Below are 13,800 nucleotides of genomic sequence, written 5' to 3' on the forward strand. Positions count from 1 at the left end.
CAGCCAGGTGGACAGGGTTATGAACAAAAGCACTTTAGCTTAAGTCAGGCAGAGGGGCAGGATTCTTTGAGGCAGGCCATTATGTGTGATTATAATAACAATATCAACAGAAAGCAAGTAAAAGAAACAGTTTCAACGTGGGGTCAAAATTGACTTCTCCCTGCAACAACTTCAGTTAGGTATGCGCTTTTCTTTTCTTGCCCTCCTGTTCTTCTTTTTTTTTTAATAACTCTTATGGATCTATTTATAAGATAGAGTTTGAACAAGCTCCGGGAGATGGTGAAAGACAGGGAAGCCTGGCATGCTGCAGTCCATGGGGTCGAAAAGAGTCAAACATAACTGAACTACAGCAAATGGATCTATCATTCTGCCTTTACTGTAGTCATTTGTCCATGTGGTTTATCTTTCCCTGTGGAACTACAGCCAGTAAATCTTTGTCTCTCTTATGGCACTAGCACTTTTCCTCTCATGTACTGGGTACTCACGTTTGCATTTATTGAATAAAGCAGTGCATAGATTATTGCAATTAAGTTTCCTCAGATCATAGTTTCCCAACTGACATGCTGAATTGATTTCTTGTACTATTGAACTTCTCTCAGCTCATAGAGCAACCAGATATAAAAAGCCTCTTTTAACCCACTGTACAGTAACATGTTTTCATTTCTATATAAATCATGACCAGGAAAAGGTTGAGAATCTATGTAGGCTAGATTCTGCACTTCTTTTTCCAGATTTTCTATTACAGATTCAGTTGTTCCACTTCCTATTTATATTGCAATTCTCATATCTCACTGTTTCAACTGTTTGAAGTCTTGAATTTAAAAAGAATTATTTTAAGTAAAGACTTTACATTATTTGTGTTTTACAGTACATAAAACATAAAGGACAGGATATTCCAAAGTATTTTCGTCTTGAACAGTTGCAAGATGAATTTAACTTTGTTTCTGAAGAGGAAATGAAAAAGAGTAAACGTTTCCAGCTGTTGCAACTTAGAAATGCTGGTCAATTAGATGTTTTCCTTCTGCAGCAAATGCCCCTTTATGACAGAGAGATTCCAGATTTAGTCTTCCAGGTACTTGGTTTCTATTTGAATATTGCTTGTTCTATGATAAGTTAATGTTTTGCTGCTTTAAGTCTGTATTAATTTTTAAAAAAGTATCTATAGACAAAGAATTTTCCTTTCTTAAATTTTTTTTTACTTGAAGTATCTTTGATGTACAATAGTTATGTAAGTTTTACAGGTGTATAGTATAGTGATTTACAACTTGTAAAGGTTATGTTCCATTTATAGTTATTCTCCAGGCAAGAATACCGGAGTAGGTTGAAAAGGAAATGGTAACCCACTGCACAGCACAGCACAACACACCAGTATTCTTGCCTGGACAGAATTCTATGGACAAAGGAGCCTGGCAGGCTACAGTCCATGGGGTTGCAAAGAGTTGGATACGACTAAGTGACTATCACTCACTGTAGTTATTATAAAATATTGACTATATTCCCTGTGATGTACAACATATCCTTGTAGTTTATTTTATACATAATAATTTGTGCCTCTTAATTTTTTAGCCCTCTATTACCCCCCAATAAAATTTCAACAAATCAGAAAGCAATATATTGTATATAAATATATAATTGCACATCATAATCTAGTTGGGTTTATTTCTAGGTAACAGAGCTAATCTAATTAAGGAATCTATTAATATAATTTACCACATTAACAGAATTAAGGAAGGAAAAAATATGCTCCTCTTAATAAATGCCCAAAAGGCACTTAATAATTTCAGTGCTCATTCATGATGAAAGCTTTTAGCATCCTAGAATTAGGAGAGAACGTCTTTAAACTGATTAAAAATATTCAGTATTTTGGATTTTTCTTTTGATGCAAACTGCTTTGAAAAGAAGTGTTTCAGATCAATTGTAGAATTGAGGGAATGGGAGAAGAAATAAGAAAGGACACCTACACACCCACTGGATAATTAGAGAGAATTTCAGATTTAATTAGCCAGGAATGCAGAAATATACAGAAGTCCGGCAGAACACAGGGCAGGACAGTGCAACAAATTTTGTGGTTGGTTTTTCCTGGACTCTGGTACTGTGGTGGGGGTTTGGGAATATTAAACTTCTTGTGACATGTCCACATAGAGTAGGGTTTTGCAAGAGCTAAGAACAAAACAAAAAACAAACCAAACCAAAAAACCTGTACAAAATAGGCAAGGTTTACATTACCACCCCAGAAGAATTAATACGTTCATGGTAAATTCACTTCCATTTAAGGGAATGTTTACAAATGTTGGACTCCTTTAGTTCTTGAACCCAATTCAAGGTCAATAGGGCTATATCATCCTTCAAGAGAAGAAATAGAGCCATTGCCTAGGTGTCCCTGAGCAAATTCTCTGTCTCCAGCTTTCCAGCACTCTGGAAAACCAGTTCCTTATAAACTATCCCTTGATTTGATTCAGTGCCCTATTATCTGTGTGGCCCTGAAACTGTCTGGTATAATGATCAGTATCAGAAATCAGTTTCCTCATAGACTCCTACACTAACATTGTACTTAGTAGCTAAACATCAGTTTTCCCATTAATCTCAACAACTTGAAACTGCCTGCTGTCATCTCTACCAGCAAGAGCCACTGCATTAAGCCAGAAAGAAGAAAGGAAAGAAGAAAATTAGAATTGGAATAGAAGAGACAAACTATCCATGTTTGCAGAAAATTCATTTGTCTGTGTGGAAAACATAAGAGAATCTACAGCTAACTGTGCATGCTGACCATGCTAAGTAGCATCAATCGTGTTCAACTCTTTGCAACCTTACGGACTGTAGTCCTCCAGGCTCCTCTGTCCATGGGATTCTCCAGACAAGAGTACTGGAGTGCGTTGCTGTGCCCTCCTCCAGGAGATCTTTCCAGCCCAGGAACTGAACCCATGTCTCTTATGCCTCCTGCATTGGGAGGCAAGTTCTTTACTGCTAGTGCCACCTGCGCAAGTAATAAATTTGCTGAACATAATATCCACTTTTAAGAATGAATAGCTACTTTTTTATTTTAAAAGGAAAATTGTACCTCTATAATAGAGAAATCTAGTTGTTACCATCTTGATTTAGTGATCCAGCTTAATCTTATTAAGTGCAGTAGGAAGAATAATGGCTCCCTAAAGATGTCACTCCCAAATGCCCCGAACCTGTGAAAATGTAATGTACCTTGCTTAAAATAGGGAGACTATGGTTGATTATCTGGGTTGACCTAATTTAATTGTATGAGCCTTTACAAGCAGAGAAAACTTTCCAACTAAGAGCAAAAGAAAGATCGCTTTTGCAATAGCAAGAGAAATCAGAGGAATTCAATCATGAGAGGGACTCAGCATGTAGTTGCTGGCTCTGTGATTTAGTGGTCCACCTGTGAAGATTGGAGAGAGATCCATAGACGCTAAGAGTGGGCCCGAACTGACAGCCAGTGAGGAAACGAGACCTCAGTCCTGTACCCATGAGATATTAGATTCTGTCAACCATCTAGATGAGCTTAGAAATAGATTCTTCTCAGAGTCTACTGGTGAGAACCCAGCTGGCCTAAACCTTGGTATTAGCCTTGTGAACCCTGGAATAAATAGCTAACACCACTGTAAATAAGTCCATTTGTATAATGAGACAATCTAGGCTTCTAACCTACAAAACTCTGAGATAATAAATTTGTGTTGTCTGGAGCCACTAAATCTGTGATAATTTGTTCCAGCAGCAATAGAAAACTAAAACATTGATAAAGGACAGGCAGATATTATTGGCTCCTAATGTGATACAATATGAGATACACAGCACTACGTGTTTGAAATACCCTTGTCAAAAATGTATTACCTGAATCAAATTAAGACTTTGTTTTTTTTACGAGAAATATGAGGAATAGAGAAACAAGTTAAATAGCACCACAAGGAACCAGTCAAACAAGTTTGAAATGTGGGACTACTGGCTAGGAAGTGCAACTGTTTTTCTGTTACATTTTGATATCTTTAAAAAGCCATCATTTTTAGACTTAAATAGACATTTCTCCAAAGAAGACATAGGAGTGGCCAACAAGTACATGAAGAGACAGATGCTCAATATTGTTATATGTTACAGAAATGCAAATCAAAACTACTATGAAGTATCACCTCACTCCCATCAGAATAGCCATCATTAACAAGTCTACAAATAGAAAATGCTGGAGAGGCTGTGGAAAAAAGGGAACTTTCCTACACTGTTGATGGGAATGTAAATTGGTGTAGTCACTATGAAGAACAGTGTGGAAATTCCTTAAAAAACTGAAAATAGTGTTACCATATGATCCAACAATCTCACTGCTGGGCATTATCCAGAGAAAACTCTTAATTCAAAAAAGATACGTGCATCCCAATGTTCATAGCAGCAGTAGTTATAATAGCAAGGCATGGAAGGAACCTTAAGTATACATCTAATGGATAAAGAAGATGTGGTAGTGTATATATACACTTGGCCATAAAAAATAATGAAATAATTCCATTTGCAGCAACATAGATAGACCAAGAGATTATCATACTACATGATAATCGTATAGTAAGTCAGAAGGAAAAAGACAAATGATACCATCTTCAATTTAGGAAATGCATTTCAAAGTCTTAAAAAAGAGAGCTGTGCATTTATGTGCTCATACACGTACATCCCTTGATTTGCTAGGAATTTCCAGGCTGTAATCAGTAGCAATTTTCTGGAATTGTGTAAAGCTATCATTTGGCCGTCTTATGTAAAACTTGTTCTCAGTAAAATAAGATCAAAGAAAAAATATCATATGATATTGCTTACATATGGAATCTGAAAAAAAGATACAAATGAACTTACTTTAAAAACAGAAATAAGACTCATGGACATAGGAAACAAATTTACCAATACTAAAGGGGGAAGGGAGTGGAGGAGGAATAAATTAGGCATTTGAGATTAGCAGATATAAGCTACTATATAGAAAATCAATAAACAACAGGTTCCTACTGTATGGCACAGGGAACTTTATCCATATCTTATAATAACTTATAATGGGAAAAAATCTGAAAAAATATGGACAGTAATTGGTGGAAAAACAGCAGCAGTTGGTAAAATTTGGATATTAGAATATTAAGTATATTGATAATTGAATCATATATATATTGGGAAATTGTTAATTTTGTTGTCTATGATTATGGCACTGTGGATATGTCCATAGTATTTGGAGATTCATGCTGAAGTATTTATTTAAGAATAAAGTGTCATGGTGCTATAATTTACACTGAGATATTTTAGCCAAAAAAAAAAAAAAGAAATAGATTAAACAAATGTGGCAAAATGTTAATCTCTAGGTTACTAGAGAGTATGTATATAGATTTTAATAGTCTTTCTCATTTTCTGTATGTTTGAAAAACTTGAGGGAAAATTAGAGGCAAAAAATAGATAGCATTCTATATACCAATAAAAACCCACTAGAAATGTAATTTAGCAAAGATACACCTTACAATAGCAATAAAAACTCTTAAATACATTGGAATATATTTAACAAAACATGTACAAAACTTAATGGAGAGAACTGTAGAACATTTTGAATGGTGTAAAATTAGATTCAGACTTCACAACAGAAATAAATACTGTGTGTAATGAAGATTACCCATGAAATGCGAAACTCTATTTTTTAAATTAATTTTTATTGCAGTCGAGTTGCTTTACAGTATTGTGTTAGTTTCTGCTGTACATCAAAGTGGATCAGCCATGTGTACATGTATACATATATCCCCTCTTTTGGGGTTTCCTTCCCATTCAGGTGACAACAGAGCATCAAGTAGAGTTCCCTGTGCTACACAGCACAGTCTCATTAGTTATCTATAGCATCTATAGCATATATATCCACATATAGCATACATATCCATATCTATCTATAGCATCCGTAGCGTATATATGTCAATCCCAATTTCCCAATTCCTCCCCCCGCCCCACTTCCCTCCTTGGTATCCATACATTTGCTCTCTACATCTGTGTCTCTACTTCAGCTTTGAAATGCAAAACTTTAAATGGATATCTTAATCTGGGACAGGAAAGTATTTCTTAAACAAAGCACAAAAAGTATACATTATAAAGAAGTGGAATAATTGACTTGATAATATTAAAATTTAAACCCCACAAATTAGGAAAAGATATTTGCAAGTTACATATTAATTAATAAAAATTAACATCCAGAGTACTTAAGTAAATCTTGTAATTTAATACTTTCTAAAGGAAATAAAGTGATATGAAATAGTAATATAATATGTTGTTTGTTTAGTGGCTCAGTCATGTCTGACTCTTTTGTGACGCCATGGACTATAGCCTGCCAGGCTCCTCTGTCCATGGGATTTCCCAGGCAGGAATACTGGAGTAGGTTGCCATTTCTTTCTCCAGATGCAGATGGAACCTGCATCTCCTACATTGGCAGGTGAATTCTTTACCACTGAGCCACCTGGGAAACAATATAATGGGAAATAACATAATGTTGTTCATTCACTCAGTCATGTTCGACTCTGCAACCCCATGGACTGCAGCGCGCCAGACCTCCCTGTCCTTCACCATCTCCTGGTGCCTGCTCAAACTCATATCCATTGAGTTGGTGATGCAATCCAACCATCTCATCCTCTGTTGTCCCCTTCTCCTCCTACCTTCAATTTTTCCCAGCATCAGGATCTTTTCTAATGAGTCAGCTCTTCACATCAGATGGCCAAAGTATTAGAGGTTCAGTTTCAGCATCAGTCCTTCCAATGAATATTCAGGATTGATTTCCTTTAGGATAGACTGGTTGGATCTCCTTGCTGTGCAAGGGACTCTCAAGAGTCTTCTCCAACACCTCAGTTCAAAAGCATCAATTTTTCAATGCTCAACCTTCTTTATGGTCCAACTCTCACATCCATATTTATATTCTATTATATATAATAGAATGTATTCTTAGGTAAAAGTGGTTACTTGCCAACAGAATTAATTTCAAGGTTTCTTGTGGATAATTAGAAAAACAAATTACTTTCAGATAATTTGTCTACTTAAAGATACTTCATAATTTTTGTGTTGTCCTTAATGTTCTCTATAATGTAAAATGATTTTTGTGTGCTTTAGGAACGTATCCCAGAAATGCAGATGTAATAGATGCTGATTTATTTTAAATTATATAAATGAGGCATCCTGACAAATAATCATACCAACTGCTATATGTAAAATTAAAGTTATTGATTATGGTCAACATATTTTGATTACTTACTACCTGCCACACAAGTTATAAATATAGTTTTAGTTAAATCTCACAGCAATCCTGTGACATGTTAATAGTAGTAATATTATTACAAAAGAGGAAACAGATCTGCAGTAGTTAATCAACTTTTCCCCAAACCACACAGTTAGTAAATGGCAGGGCCAACTTGAATCCAGGACTGTGACCTCCAAAGCCCACCAACTTGAACATTATACTCTAATGTTAATACTTCCCATTTCTTTTGTTTCTAATGATACCAGGTAAATGGACACATGAAGAATAGTTCTCAGTTTTCTTTACATCTTCTTGTCATTTTCTCAATTGCAGTTTTTTTCCTCAATCATTACTTAATTTTAAAAGATGAATGAAACTCCTCCTAGAAGAAAACAAAATATAACAGTTCTTCGCTAATTCTCAGAGGGAAGAATCTTAAAGAAACATTCTCTCCTCCCATTTCCAGAGGGTTGCCAATATCTCTTACACATAAACTGAAATGAGTAGTTAATATTTCATTGCAGCATATCATATCTAAACTTTGTTGCATTCAAGAAGTGAAACTAGGATATTACCCTAGTGGTCCAGTGGTTTAAGATTCTGCACTTCCTCGGCAAGGGGCACAGCTTTGATCCTTGGTTGGGGAACTAAGATCCTGCATGCTGCATGGCATGACCAAAAAAAAAAAACAATGTGAAATTAATTTAATTTCTCTACTTACAGGAATATGAAAGTCAGATAGGAAAGGATGTGTCCATTTCAGATGTGAATTCTATTACTGCACAAAGGATTAATTCTGCCAATTTTCTGCAAAAGGTAACAAGAACAAAATAATATTGTCAGTGTGTTTGAATTTACTTTTGTGAAAACTAGTCTGCTGGATGCATAGCATAGTACTATACTCTTCCCAGAGAGTCAGACGGGCAGACCTGGTTGCTTCTCACCTCCTTCTGATCACTAAGGGGTTTTCTGTTCAGTTCAGACTTCTTTTTCAGAGTTACCTACTGACCATCTGTAAATGTACACAGTTGATGTGTATTATTGATGCAACAGTTACTTCAGTTGACAGCAAACTCATTATTAGAGCATATTCCAACCTTTTCTGTTTACACCCATCTCTTCTTGACCCTGAAAGTTCACTTTGAGAAGTACACCAGCATTTTGCTGGATTCCCTAGTTTTATTAACAACTCATAATGCCGCACACCACAGCAGTTCAGCGGACAATGGATGGAGGACTACTAGGAGACAGAAAATAGTAGAGAAAGACATGCTTCAGATATTTACAGAACACCCTGCCAAAGCCTAAACCAGGTTTGAGGTGGAATCCCTCAATCAAATTCACTCCTGATTTCTTTCCACTGACCCCTCATCCTTCCACCCTAAGCTTCCAGAGCACAGGGACTATATCTATAGATCTGTGATGCCCAGCACAGTGCTCTTCACTCAGGAAATACTGAGACATGTTTGAGCAGTTAATGAGGTTAGGAATAAAACCACAAGGCTGAGGAGATTTCTAAGATTTCTGCAAGAGTAGAATTGATAGCCCTTGCTATAGAGCACCAGAGAAGCCTTTCAAGATAACTTGAAAGCAGAGAGCCATGGAAAGATCTAAGAGATACACACCAAATACCTCATAAAAACAGAAGAGAAGTGACCTTGTGTGACTAGATGAGCCCTAGGCAGGTGTGTGCAGACCTGTTCTGACCACCCCATCTGTCTTTGGGCAAGTTATCTATGCACTGAGTCCTGCTTTATTGTTTTATAAAAACAGACAATAAGAATGCCTGTCTTGCTTTTCTTCTGAAGTAAAATGATAAAACTGCAAGTGCTGAGCTAGTTTGTTCCTCTGAGAGCGTGGTGGAAATGCAGACCACTGTAGCTATCGTAGTCTGTTTCAGTACTTCCTGTTTATCATTGGCAGGTGTTTTTTCCCACTCACCCTTGCCCCTCCTAAACCTTCTTTATTAACTGCATGTGTGTGCCAAGTCACTTCAGTTGTGTCCGACTCTTCATGACCCTGTGGGGTGTAACCCACCAGGCTCCTCTGTCCGTGGGACTCTCTAGGCAAGAATACTCTAGTGGGTTGCCTTGCCCTCCTCCAGGGTATCTTCCTGACCCAGAGATTGAGCCCACATCGCTTACGTCTCCTGCATTGGCTGGCGGGTTCTTTACCATTAGCACCACCTGGAAAGCCCTACTAGCTCCATATTTCTTTTAAAAAGGGTTGAGAGGTGATTTAATAATGAGATTTATGTCTTAGGAAATAAAGAGGTGTTCTTATAAGAAAAGGGAACACACACCCTATGCATCCCGTCTCTTCTTTTTGATGGATAAGGAAGCCTGGGAGGGAGGGTAGCAGAGGGTCAGGAAGGTGGTAAGAGCGCAAGTGTCTGAGGATTCTGGAACTTCACGCAGGATCCTGCGAAGAAGCGTCAGGAACATTTTGTGATTGTGTTTCAGCTCCTTGTGAAGACTTCTTTGCTATCTGGAGATAGTTTCACACTACAAGTTGAAGGATAATGACTCTAATTATAGGTGCTGGAATCCTGGTTTGACACTGGAGGCCTCATAGGGCCATGGGTGTTTAAATCTGATTGTGAGTTATGTGGGTTAAACTCCCTGCTGTGGTACTGGGGTCAGTGGTACCTGAGGCCAGGGTTGGAGCAGTAAAGTGCCAGCAGTCTCATGGATTGCTAGATAAAGTTTTGCTGAAATATTTGCATCTAAGAGGCCTGTAGCGCTCCTCAATCTGTCCCTTCCATTAGTTTACTCAATAAATACTTACTGAACATCTGCTCTTAATCAAGAATTACACTAGAGATTGGAATTACAGCAGTAAACAAAAGAGACTAAAATCCTTGACCTCCTAGTCATTCTAGTGGGAGAAGTCAGATAATGAACAAAATATTAGTGTATTAGATTGTGATATGTGCTCTAACAAGTAAAGTTGGAAAAGAGCGTGTGTGTGTGTGTGTGTGTGTGTGTGTGTGTGTTGGGTTGTGGGGTACAATTTTAAATAAGATAACCAAGAAAAGCCCCTGAGAAGGTAACGCCAACAAAAGACCTGAAAACTGAGGGAGCTGGATTTGGAGCTCTCTTTTCATGGGAGAAGAACATCACAGGCTCATGGAACCACATGTGAAAACTGAGAAGGGAATATGCGTAGCCTGTGGCAGGAACAGCAAGGAGCTCAGTCTGTGTGGCACCAGTGGAGCAAAGGAGAGAGAGAGAATGAGAGAAGGGGTGGGAGAAGGGAAAGAAAGAACGAAAGGGAGGGAGGGCTCAAGCACAATAATGGGATCAGAGGGGAGAGGGATGTGGTTCATCTTCAAGGCAAGCAGTTGGTTGCCCATACAGGCTTCCCTGGTGGCTCAGACGGGAAAGAACCTGCCTGCAATGGAGGATACCTGGGTTCAATCTCTGGGTTGGGAAGATCCCCTGGAGAAGGGAATGGCAAACTACTCCAGTATTCTTGCCTGGGAAATTCCATAGACAGAGGAGCCTGGTGAGCTACAGCCCATGGGGTCACAAAGAGACACTCTTCTCTCTCTCTCTCTCTCTCTCTCTCACACACACACACACACACACACACACACACACGGCAGAGTAATTGTTAGGAATTCTCTTTTTCCCATTCTCCTACCACCTCGTTTTCCTATATAATTTAAGCAGATCATTAGTCTGTAGGTTGGGCTTCCCAGATGGTGCTAGTGGTAAAGAACCCTTCTGCCAATGCAGGAAAGGTAAGAAATGCAGGTTCAATCCCTGGGTCTGGAAGATCACCTGGAGGAGAGCATGGCAACCCACTCCAGTATTCCTGCCTAGAGAATCCCGTGGACACAGGAGCCTGGTGGGCTACGATCCATAGGGTCGTAAAGAGTCAGACACAAGTGAAGCGACTTAGCACACATGCATGTGTACACAGTCTCTAGGTTACATTATCTCCAGGATGACTTGTGGCAGGGCAGAAAGCAGAAATTTGCCTTGAGACATGCTTCTTCCTGGTTTCATTTCTAAAAGTCTACACCTGATGTGAAGGATGGGATTAGAGTAGAAAGGGAGGAATTTCCTTAGACTATAAAGAATTTCAGAGTCCTCAGAGGAACCAGTTTCTGTGGGTTCTGTAAGCAGCACAGGCTTAGGGGAATGGCTTTGTTGAAGCACTGAATATCTTACCAAGCAGACAGAATGAGAACTTAAGGTCAGAGTAGGATGAACTCAAAGGACATCCTGTGGGAGAGGGCGAGGGTGGGATGATATGGGAGAATGGCATTGAACATGTAAATTATACCCAGAGGGATGGGATGGGGAGGGAGGTGGGAGGGGGGTTCAGGATGGGGAACACACATGTACACCCGTGGCGGATTCAAGTCAATGTATGGCAAAACCAATACAATGTTGTAAAGTAAAATCAATAAATAAATTTAAAAAAAAAAAGGACATACAGAAATGCGATGACATTTCTTTGTGGATCAAGATTTGTGTGAATACAAGTGAGTGCTATAAAAACACATTCACAGGTAATCATCTTCTTTGGTGAAGACTAATTCTATGTGAATACTCTGAGTTAAGTTGAAAAAGAGATGAGAGGGTCATAATGAGAGTGTTAGGAATGATTTTGATAATGGTAGGAAACAGAAGCATACTTTCACTTATCTAATTCCCCTTCCCATACCTTACTTACAAAAAGTAAGACTAACAAAAGAGTGACACCAGTACCATTGTGTATTCTTAATCTTAAAATATGAACTCTTTATTTCTTAAAAATATGTCTTGTAGATGAGAAGGTTGGTAATGAGAAGAATTGTCAAAGTTAGCAAATTTAACTTATCAGATATTGTGGCTGATTATGAAGAAATTGTATCTGCAAGGTACGTACTAAAATTATTATTATTTAAGTCTGAAATATAAAGCTATAAGCTCGTTCCTTCAGAGTCCTCAGATAAGTTCTCTTTTTATATTAATGTCAAAATCCAGTTACAAAGCATAAAATGAAATATAGTGGTTTAAATATTTTTAATAATTTTAAAATTCCATTTTGGACATATCTGTATGATTTATATTTTCAATTGTATAGTAATTTTGTTTTTAACCCTCTCCTTGTGGCAAGAAAGAAACCAAAACACCTTTGTCCCAAATTAGTTTTGCTCTCCCTGTCCTGGGACTGATTCTGGAAAAATCATTGGTGGTAGCACCATGCCCTAAGCCTATAATCTCCCCCTTTCAAAACTGAATCCCCGGCAAGGACTGATATAAGGACTCTGAGATCCACAGGCAGCTGCAGAAGGAGCCTTTTGCTGAAGGAACTCAATTCTCATACTGTCCTACCTGTGAGACTTAAGGGATGCTACATATCTGGGAAACCACTCTGGGGCCACTTGCAGGTTCTTAGTATCAACAGGAAGGTTTTAATTGGCTTAGGATGCTGAGATGTATTTTGGGGGAGGGGTTTCTATTCTAAAATATACCTTGAAGTAATTCTTTATGAGCATGTGTTTTAAAATGAAAGCTTATTTTTTAAAAAATTTTATTGGGGTATAGTTGATTTACAATTTGTGCTAGTTTCTGCTGTATAGCAAAGTGAATCTGCTAATCATATACATATATCTACTCTTTTTTAGATTCTTTTCCCATATAGGCCAGAGTATTTAGTAGAGTTCCCTGTAGTATACATAGGTCCTTATTAGTTATCTATATAGTAGTATTTCATATTCATATTTATTATTTGTCATATTATTTATGATATTATCATATTTATCATATCATAGTATCACATTATTTATCATGTTATTTATTGTTTATCATATTCATATTTCATATTTAGTATATTTAGATAGTGGTGTGTGTGCTGATGGACCAGGGAAGCCTGGCATGCTGCAGTCCATGGGGTTGCAAAGAGTCAGGCATGACTGAGTGACTGAACCGAACTGACAGTGATATGTGTGTGTCAACAGTGAAAACTTATTTTTTAACTTTTCATTTTGTATTGGAGTACAGGTGATTAGCAATGTTGTGTTAGTTTCAGGTGTACAACAAAGTGATTCAGTTATACACAGACATGAATCTATTCTTTTTCAAATTCTTTTCCTAATTAGGCTGTTAGAGAATATTGAGCAGAGTTCCCTTTGCTGCATTTGTACTGGGTCCTTGTTGTTTACCCATTTTAAATATAGCAGTGTGTACATGTCAATCCCAAACTCCCTTGTCCCCCTCAACCCCTTCCCCACTGGTAACCATGAGTTTGTTCTCTAAGTCTATGAGTCTGTTTCTGTTTTATAAATAAGTTCATTTGTATCTTTTTTTGGATTCCATATATAAATGATACTACACAACATTTCTTTCTCTGACTTACTTTCCTCAGTATGACAGTCTCTTAAGTCCATCCATGTTGCTACAGATGGTCTTATTTCATTCTTTTCAATAGCTGAGTAATAGTCCATTATATATATAGATTAAGAAACATATATAGATTAAATATATATATATATATTTCTTAATCTTAATATATATATTTCTTAATCTTAATTTCTTATTTCTTAATATATATATGTATCACATCTTCTTAATCCA

The 13,800-nt window shown here is 37.5% G+C and overlaps 1 protein-coding gene across 1 annotated transcript in view; it reads left to right on the top strand.

Annotated features, from left to right (window-relative positions):
* The window catches only part of LOC133070281 (ectonucleoside triphosphate diphosphohydrolase 1), a 198,637-nt gene that overhangs the window by 148,371 nt on the left and 36,466 nt on the right, over positions 1 to 13,800 (top strand). Inside the window, exons 23-25 of the mRNA XM_061162257.1 lie at positions 869 to 1,072; positions 7,952 to 8,044; positions 12,010 to 12,101. Coding sequence (XP_061018240.1) covers positions 869 to 1,072; positions 7,952 to 8,044; positions 12,010 to 12,101 — 389 coding nt within the window. The remainder of the gene's footprint in view (positions 1 to 868; positions 1,073 to 7,951; positions 8,045 to 12,009; positions 12,102 to 13,800) is intronic.

Source organism: Dama dama, chromosome 15 (genome assembly GCF_033118175.1).
Source record: "Dama dama isolate Ldn47 chromosome 15, ASM3311817v1, whole genome shotgun sequence".
NCBI classification, from domain to species: Eukaryota; Metazoa; Chordata; class Mammalia; order Artiodactyla; family Cervidae; genus Dama; species Dama dama.